At 33.2% G+C, this 14,539-nt stretch overlaps 2 protein-coding genes across 2 annotated transcripts; both read right to left on the bottom strand.

Annotated features, from left to right (window-relative positions):
- Positions 1 to 2,951: 2,951 nt before the first annotated feature.
- Positions 2,952 to 3,581, bottom strand: LOC123013949. Its single transcript, XM_044412829.1, has 2 exons — positions 3,524 to 3,581; positions 2,952 to 3,478 (listed from the first exon to the last, which is right to left on the bottom strand). Exons 1-2 carry the CDS (start codon positions 3,579 to 3,581, stop codon positions 2,952 to 2,954), a joined length of 585 nt encoding a protein of 194 aa, XP_044268764.1.
- Positions 3,582 to 4,295: 714 nt separating this feature from the next.
- Positions 4,296 to 4,978, bottom strand: LOC123013946. The gene is made up of 2 exons (XM_044412827.1): positions 4,839 to 4,978; positions 4,296 to 4,789 (listed from the first exon to the last, which is right to left on the bottom strand). Exons 1-2 carry the CDS (start codon positions 4,900 to 4,902, stop codon positions 4,296 to 4,298), a joined length of 558 nt encoding a protein of 185 aa, XP_044268762.1. The 5' UTR covers positions 4,903 to 4,978.
- Positions 4,979 to 14,539: the final 9,561 nt, after the last annotated feature.

The following is a 14,539-nucleotide window of genomic DNA, read 5'->3' as shown; positions in this document are numbered from 1 at the left end:
TTCAGGAATTCAGAACAAGCGGCTGCCGGGGCGAATTTAGAGATTTCTGTGCACTCTGTGAACATTTTAAAAAATTTACTAAAAATCTGAGCACATTTCTAGCGGATCTTTAAGCATTTCAGCGGATATTCAGTACTATAAAAATAATAATGTACAAATTATACTGTCAGCATTCTGAAAAAAGAGAAAAATACTACTACAAAAAAATTCCACTCTAACAGCAAATACAGTTTTTCTGAAGTTCTACAACTTTCACTTGTGAGCGATTTAAATCTTTTGCGAATTTCTACTTGACTTACTAAAATTTTGGAGTCTATAAATTATTTTATCTTACAGGTTGAGTTTCTGAGGTACCTTATACCATTGTTTTTTGTGATAGAAATCAAATATTATTCACAATTAAGATAAAGTATTCACAAGTGAGTAAATTTGACTATTATATTATATTTACTATTATATTTTTATAGGTGAATATTTTACTTGAATGAAACTTCATTTTTTGGATAGTTGCACCTGTAAGATAAAACGTCGTATATCACACGTGATCGAAATGTCATTATGAAACTTGTGAGAAGTGTCCCACTCGTCGGTCAAATATCTCACTCGCATATAATGATGCATTTCTATCACTTATAATATAATGTACTAATAGTCCATTCTGCTTGTGAAACTGAAAGCGTAATGGTTTAGTTGTAATAAAATTTCACTAATTCTGTTTCAGTTAATTTTCAAGTTGTAACGTAGAATACCATCAAAGAATTTAAACTGATTTTAAGGCTTTAATGAACAAAGATCAATTTAAAATAATGATCATTATTATTAAAATTAAAAAGTTAAAGAATGAATAAAAAACTTTCTTAGTATTAAAGTTTGTAATTTACTCTCAAAAAATTATGAGAACTAAATAATGAAAACTGGTTTTTTTCACAACTAGCTGTAAAAGATACCATTATTTAGTTTGTCGAGAGATTGTAAAGTTGTTTTTCTCTCCTAGCAGTCAATAATCATTTTCATTATAAACCAAGGGCAATATAATGCATTAGAGGTGGGTAAATGTCGATGTTGGAGGGTGTTGCAATGATACAAATATTTCTAAAATATTATTATCGAAAACTATTACCATCACGCAAGTACCAACGGAAGTATTTTAACATGAAATACATGCAAAATCGAATAAATAGTACATTACAAGCGAGGTGGTAAATATGGCATTACCCCGAGTGCTTATGTATACGATCGAGAGGCGCTAGCCTCGAGATCGGATAAAGCACAAGGGGTAATGCCATTACCACCGAGGTTTCACATTATTTTCAGTCAAAAATTTGAGTAAAATAAAATTCTAACAAAGTTAAGGTCCAAACGAGGTAGGCCATCCAAATGACGTTTGATTTTTGACATTTCAGAAATGTCAAAGAAAATATTGAAATAATGTGTAAATCTGATTTAAAGTCGTCGAAATGGAGCAATGTACTCCCCCAGAATTAAGAAAAACTGCTACAAAAGCAATTGAATACTAATTTAGCGAAATATTATGCGTAACTTGACAATTTGAAAGAAAAAATTTCCGGTATTTTCGTAATTTTAACGTTGGCAATCCTGCATATTACCACCCAAGAGGAGTAACATTTATTACTCTTCATAAGAAATAATGACATGTTTCCCAACCTTAAAAAGGTTAGTAATCGGCATATTACATTAGTGATTCTGAATAAAAAAACTTAAATTTCCTGATGAAAACCATCAGAACAACCTTAACTCTACTGCTTCTGTCTATGTCAAAACAACAAATGGGTTTATTTTATGTTAAAATATAATCGGTAGTGAGGCAAATTTCAACACTTTTTTCCTTTTTTTTTGCAGTTACTTTGTTTTTTAACAAATATTTTATATTACGAAGTTAGAAAATTCCTTTAATAATTGCATAAGTACAAAAATGACATAACCTCATTTATGATAACTTAAGTTAATAACTCAGATAAGTAATTAATTACTGTAGGTAATAGTGAATTAACAAAAATAGTAGTTGTGAGATGTTACGTCTGAGACAACATGTAGGGTTATATTTGTCATCGTTGTATTTCTGGATAATAAATGTGCTAGTTGTAAAAAAAAAAATATATAAAACACGATAGAGAAGATTTTTATAGTCTCGCATTTATTATTTCCCTCGATGCTACGCTCGGCTAAAAAAATCTCTTCTCTACCTTGTGATATAATATACTATTGTTGAGTATTTATTTTTCAGGGACCTGAAAAATGTCTCAGTTTTTTTAATTAAAATGTATGCTTTATGTAATCTGTACATCTTCATTTAGTTCAGCGCATTTTCCTGCTGCAGTCTGAGTTCGGTAATGATTCATCCTCAAGTTGTTTGTTGTGATAATTCGAAAAATGTGCGAGAACAGACTCGCCTTGGATTAAAGTGAAAAGTAATTTCGTTGATTTCTCTCGATACTGTTACTCGAAAAGTGCACCGATGCATCAAAATCGCTTCAAACCATCTATTTTGCCCAACGAAGAATTGATTGTTTGATTAATACCAACTATCTAAACAAACACTGATTGATAATTATCTATAACACATAAATTTGTTATTTACCGATATTTAATATCAGGCCGCATATTGCCCACACGTTAACAAACACTGACTAACCGAAATCAAATTTTTAATTGGCGGAGAAATTTCTTCCGGTAGGATAAAAAAACACTGATTTGGAGCTCGGCGTGAACAGGAGGATCCGATAACGCAAAAAAGCAAACAAATCCCAAAGTTTATCGCCACTTCAGCCAACAAAAAACTTTATAAATTGTGTTCTATCAGCGGTGACTTTTAAAACGTGTTAAACATGGGGAAATAAAAGCTGCTACGAGGAAAATTTTAACAATACTCTTGAGAAATTCATTTTTTTTAACATTAAAAAAACAGTCTAAATTTGATTCATTTATTCACTTTAAATCATTGTTGCATTAACCTTCCCGATCCGGGGCTCAATCCCATTCGGGACGTAAACAACCAACAATTCGTAGAAATTCACAGCGCGTTCGACTTTCCGGAACGGGAACCATAATTGAACATTGCCCTTTCTACTAGCATAGGGAGTTACATCCCCGACTAGAACTTCCCCTTGATAAAAAATCCTTCCCACATTGACTACTCCACTGTTCCCCACGCCGTCGTACCCCACAGTGACCGGTTCCACTCCTACGATATCTTTCTCGTAGTTTTTGGCCGTAGTTTGGATCCACAAAAAAAACTCCGGATCTTCGGTACAAAGAATCTTGATATTGAAACTCGCAGTTTTGAAACCGTAAGCCGGGACGGCGACTTCTTTCTCTCCGGGATAAATTTGGACGACGTAGATGCCATGGCCGTGAATATAGGCCTCGCCGATGTAAGCGTCACGACCGTCGGCGTCTTTGCCTCCGGGGAGAGCGTCCGGAGGAACGACTCCGGTGAATTCGCGCCAGTAGTAATAATCTACAAACAAATAGTAATTTCTCATTTTTTGAACTGAAATCTTACCTGAACCGGCGGCAAAACACACAGAAATTATGCAAAAATAAAAAGCGACTTGTCTCATCTTGACTCACTTAGGAAATGTTGAATTTTGAAAACCAATCAGCTTTTGATAACAACTCAAACAATGTGATAAGGGATGAACTCAGAGTCCATATCCATAGTCCAAAAAGCGTGAAAACGTTTCAATTCAAGCTCGTTATATTTTTATTTACAGGGAAAAATTTTTCGTGCTTTATAATTCGGTTTTCCAATCAAACGAATCGTATCCACCCTGATGATTATTCATTAGATTCAATTCGATCTGATTTGTATGAAAAACTCTCGAAGAATTCCAAACGACAAACTCGCCGGAATAATTGCTAAGGGATTTCCGGGTTTTTCCCAAACGTTTTGTAAATGTTTTCAAACGAGTGACTCGGACCAGGAAATAGTTTCACACGAGGCATTTTTTTCGGTTTTAATTGGGATAAGCGGCAGGCTTGAAAGTGTTATTTATTAGGAGAGCGGCTTGTAAACAGAATTGTAAATTACAATTATCCTCTGACAGGATTCACGACCTTATTTAATTTCCAAGGTGCGAATGGAATTTGTAAAAATGAATTTCGTGTTAACTAAGTTAATTAAAACTAGACCACAATGGGGTGTATTGATTCGAGACCTTGTTAGGTCGTTTCATGAATTTTAACTGGACTAGGATAATACATGCCGAAACTTTCAGAGAAACTAAACAAGAGTGTAGCTTGTTTCAAATTTTATTTCAACTCAAAGAAACAAATTACAGTTTTATCTCATAATCGTCCTTAGTATTATAGAGAAGTACTTCAAAGTCATCCGCGGTTTGAATGGTGGTTCCATGAACGTAATTCATTTTTGCATTCTCTAAAAAACCATCGACTGATCCAATCCGGGCCTCCACATGATGCACAACTCGCCCGATATGTAGCATCCCTTTATGCAATTCTCTGTGATTAAATCCCCCAATTACCGGATTCCGATCAGTGACATTGACATGGAAATACTTTGAGTTTGTCCTCAACCACTCGAACTTATCCTTGTTTTTCGAGCACAAAATTTTAACAGCCATTGTCGCCTTTTTCAAGCCATAAGAGGAAACGAAAATTTCTTTAGCAGCGGGAAAAATCTGGGCGACTATAATGCCATCAATGTGGACGTACGCTTGACCGATATAAGTTTCTCCCCCGGTTGAATCTTTACCACAAGAGACTGCATCTTCGGGAATTTTATACTTGTAGTCCCTCCAATAATAACCTGAAATTTTTTTCGTAACTTAAATATCGCAGATGATTAGTTAATGTACCTCGATTGTTGGGTGCGATTTGAGCAAAGACTGCACAAATCTGAATCAGAATTAAAAACTTCATTTCTTGGTTGATTTAACACGACTGATGGTTAAAATCCACCCGGGATTTTATCACTGTTTGTCCCAAGAATGTTATCTTTGGGACATTCTCTTGGAAATTAATTTGCCGGTTTGTTCAGATAAGATTGTACAAACAATCGAATTATTTACGGCTTGGAAAATGGGTCAACGTATTCCGAAAAATTCCGATATTAGCAAGGATAGCTCCCGGCGCTCTAAATTTGATAAGTTGAGTCCTCAGCAACAATAATTGACTCGAGAATGGCAATCTCGCACTATTCCTCAATTCGACTGAGCGTTCCGATAATTGGCTCGATTCCTCCTTGAAAAAACTCACAACGCTGCGTTGAAATAGGGGTGGAAAGACGCGTCGATTCTTTTAAATCATAGTGACATGTCCGATTCGAAATCCGGAAAGAAATTTTTCCGACGGACGTGGAAACGAGAAACAAATTAAATCGACGCTGTAGGAGGAATAGAGCGACACTTATTAATAGTAATTGTTTGGTATGCATTTCTGAAACTCGATGAGTTATTGTTTCGGTTTAATTCGAGATTTTCATTGACGCTGGGGAAATGGATGAGGCGATTAATCGGGAAATGGTGATTGTTAGGAAATACTCGGGATTGTTGCATGCGCAACGACAATAATTCCAAACAAAAGTAATGAGGGAAAAACTCTAGAATTGGCAAAATTAATTTAGTTTCAAACAGATATTTCTATTATTTCAACTCAAGTAAAAAAATAAACTGAAAAAAATTAAGCCACTTTACTGATTAATAATAACAACAAACTACAATTAAAGATCTAGTAGAAAAAATGTATACCTGGTAAAAAATAAAGAGGTGTGACGATTTATTTGTTATGGCCTTTCTAAACGATTCTGGAAGTTTGGAAATATGGTCACGTAAAAACTCTTCTGGCGAAAAAGATCCGTATTAGGGCGATTTTTTATTTCGTATTCCGAGTAGATGTTTGGTCTAAAAGTTTTAGTACTTACACTGAATGTTATTAACAACATTTTTAATGCTACTCAGTATATAATTTACAAAAAATAAATAAATTTTATCTTCACAGTTAGCATTTTCCTTATTTGTCTTGCCAGACCGTCCCGTAAATAATTTACATTTTCTGCTGGTTTATTTACTCATAATTTCTGTTAATTGCGAGTCTAAAAAGTCCTCCTCTCAAACTTAATGAATCATAAAGATAAAACCTTTCCGACGTTCAAAAATAAGTCTTATTTCCTAATCTCTTGTATATATTTTCAATTTAACAAACTACGATACCCATTATAAGAAAATGTATTCAATATTCTCGTCGTAAAGAGAAGATTATTGGATGTATGATCGGAAGGAGGACCGATCATTTCGTTCTTGAATTTCCTTACCTCGACGTTATATCCACGAATAATAGAGACTTGTTCCCTAAATCTAGTCGATATGAAAATAAGAGATGATATTATCATCATCCCTTCACCTCTCAGTCGATCAATCGTCTAAAACTAATCCATGCGGAAGTCTCTTGAATTAATAACGACTTTAATTAAAACGTTCGCAAGAAAAAAAAATTACGAGGGATGCCTGAAAGCTCCAAGATTTGATTATGAAAGACTAATTGGAGGCCTTTGTTCAGACATGTCTTAGGAGATCAACTAAATTGTGCGTTTTTAAAAGCCGTAAACTACAATTTTTTTTTCTGATTGACAGTACCTCCGGAGCCACTCCGGTTTTTGAGCTTGAGGTAATCGAGTGGCGGTTTGTCATCGCCAGCTCTAATCTGGCGACTCTAATGACATCAATTAGTTGTGTTGACAGAGCATCCTCACCACCAGCCTGCATAATCGAATTCTAGAGAGATTAGTCACAACTGTTGCTTCTCTCGTGTCGAAAAAATTACAATTCAACGTTGAAAAGAAAACGATTTATGTTTTTTCGAGTGAATGAAAGAATTTTTTCGCTAGTCTTGACTTTAAAAAAAAATTAAGTGGATCGTTTCGGTGATATTTATGTTGCTGACATCTGCGGCTGAATTGAAATAAGTTTTAACGAAACACTAATCAGATTAAATATGTGAAAAACACATTTTTCCTTTGGAAAAACGCCACATAATTTATTAAGTGGTTAGTGACATAAAGAAATAAAAACGGGAAAATACGAGGGATGTTTATTAAAATCTAGTGCGAAAATATTTATCATTGCGGAAGATGCGTGGCTCGGAAACATATTTCACGAAGATGACCTCAAAAAAGAGGCGTGGAAAATTATAGCCACAATTAATTGCTATCTAAATAAACAACTTTTTCACCTTTTAGCCAAATCCCAAACATAAAACTCTGAAATCAGCCGTGAGACAATTGGAGATTTGGTGTGAATCCCATTTGTCCGATTAAGAATCGCGGATGAAAACAGGATCGTCTACAACGTTCATTAGAGTAAAACCGGGCGACACAATTACGACTAACTTCTCCCTTAACGTCGTTAACGTCACCTGCTCAATAACGAATCGATTCCATCCTTATCGGGGGATTTACCCGACGATTTACAGACGGAACTTTAGACCCTTCCTAGCGGATATTAGGGATAAGCCTTCTGTGACAAGGAGACCGGCTTTTCCGACTTAATTTGAATTTCATTCAAGAAATAAATTTAATTTTACTAAAATACGTCGTAATGATAAATTGCGAATTTGAAAAATTCTACCAAATATACATATTTTTTTCAATGGTGTGCCATCTAAGTAACGTGTAGCCTTAAAGAACGATCCTTTACAGCGTTCTACACTAAGAACAACATCGCCGGTAAAACAGATTGCTAGATAAAATTTTAACGAAAACACTCAAATAAAGAGGACGCTCACTTATTTTGACTGGCTTTAATCAATAAACTAATTTGAAAAAGCAAACAATTTTTTAACACAACACATTAAGATTTTCTAAAATTACTAACAAAATAAACATTTCTCTTCGTAATTTATGCTTTAACACATCATTGACGTTTCAATTATTTTTTGGTTAAATGAAAACGAAACAACGGATTTATGTTAACAGTAAATCAGTTTAACAAAATGGAATTTTCTGGAAAGTTTTTACACATTTTACTAATTAAGATTTAAAAAATTATTATTTCATCTGCAATCTGATACACAAATTAATGACAATTTTACTATTAGTATAACAAAAGAATTTAAAAGTCGTATTACAAGAACTTTATGTTTTTAATAATAAAATAAAAAACATCATAACAAAAAATCGTTTGTTAAAATTAGAAAATGAAAACGTTTTTCACTTTTACTTTACTCATTTCAATTTTTTATATTTTCAATAAAAAATATTAAGAAAGAGAAAAAAGAAATAGAATATATAAAAAAACAGAAAAAATAAAAAAAATACGTTTACTGATTGAAAAAAATATTACCATTAAAATTGCAAGAAACGTCATTACTTTATCCAATTTTATCATTTTCGACTTTTTTGAGTCTCTAGGGTCATTAAAAGTACAAAAAACATAATTTGCCCCCATTTTACAACCCCTAATTTTTACAAAAACAAAAAAAATTCCCATGTTTTTATTTATGCATATGCATATACTATCTTATTATGCTTTTTAATATTAGAGAAAAATCGATACTTTACTAATTAAGGTTTCAATTCCGGACCTACCTGCTGGAAACACGACCTTATATCATTGCTATCACGCCTCCGGCCAGTGTCTCTTCTATATAATATTATTCATTCACACACAATAAGTTTCAAACATTAATTTTTTAGTTTATACAACGTTTTTTATACATTTCTGAGTCTGTTGGATTTCTAGAAGTGCATTTACATCAATTTTAAAGTTCCTAGTATTTTTTAAATAAATAGTTATAGAGAAAAACAAATATTATTTAAGATAAGAAATAAAGTACCTACCTTAATCTCAAAACAAAAAAATGAACTCAAAAAAAAATTGTATTAGGTATTAATATTAGGTATATCATTAGAAATTACATTTAATGTTGAATTTTGGCTCTGGTTGAATCAGGTTCGGCAAATTAAACTAATTAAAAAACTAAATTGAAAACAAGATATTTGCACGACCCTCTAACACGTTCAAAAAACAACAATCTAGTCATCATCTTTCCGTGGTGAAGGTTTCCGTCTTGTGTAATTTTCCTAAAAGCCTATTTAACGTACGATTCTGTTATGCAAATATTTTTTACAATCGCTTGTCTTACTACTTACTATACGATTGTTAAATAAATGTTAATTATGAAGGAGGCCAAAAACAGTATGTATCAAATTTGTCTTAAAAATTTTCGCTTGGCCACGTCCAAAAATTCGTCTAAAAATAGGTTAAACGACCTCGTTAAAAGGCAATTTTTCACAATCTCCTCTTTGATGAATATTATTTTGATGCGTCGGTTGTAAAACTCGTTCCCTAAAATATACAACATTACCATAGTATCGTCATAAATCAGTATAGAAATGGAGAAGTGTTGGACGCTAACACACGGTTTGTAATCAATTTCTCACATGGCGAACGGCCCCGACCAAAACTCTATCATTACAGGACCGTAATTGCGGAGATGATGTCCGATCTTATCTCATCCAATTCGCGCCCCCTTCGCCCTCGTAAATCGACGACGAGGAACGTCCTCATGACGCGCTGTTGATTTTTTCAAACGACCAAAATTGGAAGCGTTTAAGCTCGTTTGCTGAAAAGTGGTAAATTGGTGAGCTCCTCGATCAAAAAACAATTTCCTCGCAAATGTGGGCATAATAAAGCTGACGGAACCGGCGAGACGTCGTAATTCTTAAATGCCCCGTAGGAAAACCACACATAATTACACACGAATAAATCATCAACAGACAAAAAGAAAATTCATTACGACAGAAGCTCGCCTGATCCTCGACGATATCTCAGTGGAAAACACAATGGTCGGAAAAGGGAAACCATTCGCCCCATAACCGTTTCCTCTGGTACGGATCTAGGAGTCGATTACGAGACGATTAGTCGATATACACTTATAATTTATAGTCCACACCCTTCCGATTCTATTACGATAATTTTAACACCTGTACGGTAGCAAGGGAATTCGAGCCGTAATCGTCAGGGATTTAGGTTGTTTTCTTTGCCATTTTCATTAGTTTACACGGTTTTATAGGGATGCGTGTTTCTTCAACTGGTAAATAAAAGCAGCTGATGATGGGTCGCGATGTTATAGCAACCCCCGTGTGCATATACTCATTATCGATGCACGTGGCTAATTCGTTAAGGTGGGCACGTGGGCCAACGCAGGATACGCTCTATTGGGGCAAAAAGCAAAAACCGATCGGGGGCAGCGACAAATTAAACAAGTTAAAAATCAAAATATTAGAAAAACAAACAGAATATACTTCCTCCAAAAAGGCAAATCAGCAAATCCATCGCTCCTAATGTAGCTAAACAGGTGTTCCTGCGAGTTCATAATTTATTTAAAATTCGATCTTGCTTAGTTTTTGCAATAAGTTGGTGTTCTTTACGAAAACATAGGTACTCTTTTTAGAAATTCATTAGACAAAAAGTTAAGACAACTAGAAAAAAATACCACTGTAAAGAGGATGAGGTTATACCATTTTTCAATGTATTGCAGTTGAAAAGTTAAAAAAATGTAGAAATTTGTTAAAAGTTAAACAATTCGAAAATATTAATGAATTCAGATAATATAAATGTGATCATTTAGTGATATTTTTTCCATCACTTGAGCAAATGTGCATTTTTTAGCTATATTAAAATAACACTAGCCAACAAGCATTTTGTGACTGAGAAGAAAACAGTTATTTTTTGTTCAATTCTATGTGCTAAACTCAAAAATGATAAAGAAAATTCTATAGCACGTCAGATTTTAATGTTAGGCATTTAGATATCATATTTAAGTATGTTCGACAAAATAGTCGAAAAACGAAACACTTAAAATTCATTTTCTCCATTCTCATTTAAATTTTTGTCCCCCAAATTTGGGTTCCGTTAGTGACGAGCAAGGGGAAAGGTTCCACCAGAATATATTGACGATGGAAAAGAGGTACCAAGGGAGATATGGGGGATGACTGCTGGTTCCTAATAAGGGAAGTTAAAACAGCCTACAAAAGAAAGTCAGCCTTTGCAAAAAACTCATCTACAACAGATTTATGTTAGAATCTTATACCAGGTGAATAAAAAGTATGGAACCAAACGTTTTTTGCTTAAACTATTTATTTTTTGAAAAAACTAATTGATGAGTGATAAAGTACTATAAAAATGTGATGATTTAACAAGAATAAAAATTCTCGAAATTTCCTTTTGTTTTTGAGTTCTACAAAAAAAAATATTTTTTAAATGGTAACCCACTATAAAATCATTTTTTTTCATAAAAGCTATACAACTATCTGCTTTATATTTAATTAAAAAAAATATATATTCACATAAATTGCAATTTTGACAAAAAAATCGCGTAACTCAAAACAAAACAAAATTTCGTTCTGAAAATACGATCACATTTTTTATATTACTCTAATTTATATTAATTATTATTTTCTGGAGGCAAATGATCAAAAATAAAACCGCTTGGTTCCATACTTTATATTCACCCTGTATATCTTTCAACATTGTTCTTGTTTAGTGAATAAATTAATTTCTTTCGTCGTCTATTTAATTAATTTCTATTTGAAATGAATAATTTTTATGATAAAATTTGAGAAAACTATTTTTCTGTAACTTAAAACCTGTACGTGATGGAGAATTTTTCTTATCAAATTCGTAATTAGGGATGATAATGTACCCTGATACACGTGTCAATAGATCAATCACATTAAAAAAAATTGTTGGGTAGTGTAATTATTTTTTTAATGTTTATATAGTTAAATATCTTTGAAGTTATTAATTGTAGGCACTTAACAGTTAATGTTTTTGAAAAGATAATTTAATAATCTCTTAGATGCAGAAACAAAATAATAGTGTGTTCCATTTAATTTTTTTAAGTTATTTAACTTTTAACAATCTTTTAATTTTTTTACTGTACAAGTGCAACACACTGTCTTAAAGTGTTAAAGTTTGTTGTAAAAAATGTAGCTCTTTTAGTTTTTGTACCTATAATAAATTAAATAAAAGTTTTTGTTAAAAAAACGACTCATTTAAAAAAATAAACAAAATCGACCGATAAAAGTTTGAAACATTGTAATAAAAAGCTACATCTAGAAATGCCAAGAAACATATTAAATGGTGTTTTATTTACAAAAAACATAAGTTTGTATTGTAACTTATTTTTGAAACATGTTCTATAATTGAAAATAATTTCTGGCGATGCACTAGTTTAGTATTTATCAATGTCCTTAAATTTTTAAAAATTTTAAACTTTACAACTCACTAAGACACCTGAATGTATTTTATTAATTATTATAAGATAAAATTTAAGAGTTAATAATATCAAGAAATATTTTTATAATACAAAAATAGTGACTGCTTTAGACTACACTAAAATTATGCAAACATCATGGAGTTATACAAAATGTTTCATATCCTTGTCATTGTAGGCAGAACTTTTCGCTGATTTATCTATATAATTTTTTTTTTGATGGGATTTTTGCAGCCAACAATTATATTAACTTTGCTAAAATGAAGAATCTGTTAAAGTATAGTCATAATTTCTTTTTATCGCTGCCATTTGTTTGTATTTATTTTTTCGTTGTTTCTTGTTTTCTTGCGTGCTATAAATTCGTTTATTTACTCTTCATTCGTTTTCGACTCGTTTTCAATGAGTCTTATAACAATAAAGAACGCCGTGTAGTCCTTGTGGCAGCAGTTGTTGCATGCTTTACACTGTGTTCTTCACCTCAGGGGGTAGTCTGACTAACAGCATCTTGTTAGGCACTTTATTTATCACATGGTCATCTCTTTCCCGCCCACTTGTTGTTCTATATGTGTCTTTGTCGAACGTTACGAACCACACACTTCGCTAACAAGCGGTTATTTATTTAATTATTTATTTATTCTATAATAGGTGCGTTTTCCCACCTCGGGTCTTTATTTATGATGCCACACGCAGTCTGGAATTTCGATTGAAAACCACCTCGCGACGTATTTATCGACTTCCAGAGCCACTATCTATGCTGATTGGAAACGGATGTAATGAGATGGATGAATTATACAAGGGTTGACATATCCAATTTGCGCCGTTGAATAACGACAAGCCGCCGTTGGATTTATTAAATGTTTGGTTTTGTCGTTATTAGAGAAATGTCAAGTTTTCGTGGAAGAATCGCACGATGAACGCATTATTCACTTGCCCTCCAACACCGGATGTTAATGTCCATATTTCATCTCGTTGGTCGACCCCCCGTCGCTTCGAAGGCGGACTTACGCGTGAAACAATAAGATTTTATTTGAACACATGTTTAAACACCTCCCACGGTGCTCGAATACCAACAGGGAGACGATTATTTATTTTATGTTTGGTCTAAATCATCGTCGCGATTTATAACAATGACAAGCGACCAATTATCGGCGATTTTTTCCAAGGAAAAACCTCGCGGCCAACCAGCGATTTATTTTATTGCATGGAGAGTCTCCTGGTTTCTCGATCATTATCCTTCGGCAGCTGCGGAGCAATTTCCTCCGTCTAATTTGGCTCTCGGGACGAGATCACGTAAAGGACGTAACATCAACGGTATATTCTCACCAACAAACCAGGTGCACGTATAGCCAAAGTCGTGATTAGCCGGATTAATGAAAACGAGGACATTGCTGGGCCCATGGAGGTGTTATCTTACCAACGGTGGTGTTGTTGCCGATGGTAAAGATGGTGTTTTAACAGCGTGTCGTCTATTAATCATAATCAATTCGACGCAGCGGCTTCTCATTATGGGTTGTTATAGATTGTCGATACCAACCGCTCTATACCTGAACGACGACGTGCATAGTCGACACACCACCGCCCATTTTTAGATGGACATTGCCAGATTAAACACCCCATCGTAATTAATACACAAACATATACAACTTTACGGACCGCTCCGAGAAGAACTCTAAAATTAATTATTTTCAAGCACATAAAACATGCCACCAAGAGGTTTTTACGTCTTTGAGATTTCTGGATTTTCGTTCAAGTTTCTACATTCCTATTTGATCAGCAAAATTTTTAAAGCATCTCGATTTCGGTTGTGCGCTTACTACATTATTACGAGTATTTTTTTTAGAAAAATTACAAAAAGCTTTTACTTAAATTCTTTGTTTTTATTATTTACAATAGACAAGTAAAATTTTGCCCATTGGTAAAAAAGATCAAATTGTGCAATTTTCAAATAGTAGTTTTTTTCTTTTCCTTATTTGGAGAGAATGTTAATTTAGTTATACAAAACGCTGTAGCAAACTAAATGATCATAACTTTTTAATTTGTTAATGTTATACACCCTATATTTTTTATTTTACCCCATTCTATTAATAATCTTTTTAATTTTAAACGCACATCTTGTTGTAGTAGTTAGCTCAGTTAGCTTTGCAATTATGAAAACGTGTTTTTAATCGTACAAATCTAGAAAAATTAAATTAAAGTTAATTGAAATTAATGAGGATTTTTGGTTGTATACATGCAGCTACAATTTTTTTTTCGTTTATGCGTTAACAAAAATTAATGTAAAAAA

This window comes from Tribolium madens, unplaced genomic scaffold, assembly GCF_015345945.1.
Source record: "Tribolium madens isolate multiple individuals breed KSU strain unplaced genomic scaffold, Tmad_KSU_1.1 Scaffold_96;HRSCAF=242;Tcas5.2_LG5, whole genome shotgun sequence".
Lineage (NCBI taxonomy): Eukaryota > Metazoa > Arthropoda > Insecta > Coleoptera > Tenebrionidae > Tribolium > Tribolium madens.
The sequence above is the reverse complement of the archived record's forward strand: the minus strand, read 5'-3'. Positions and strand labels throughout refer to the sequence as shown.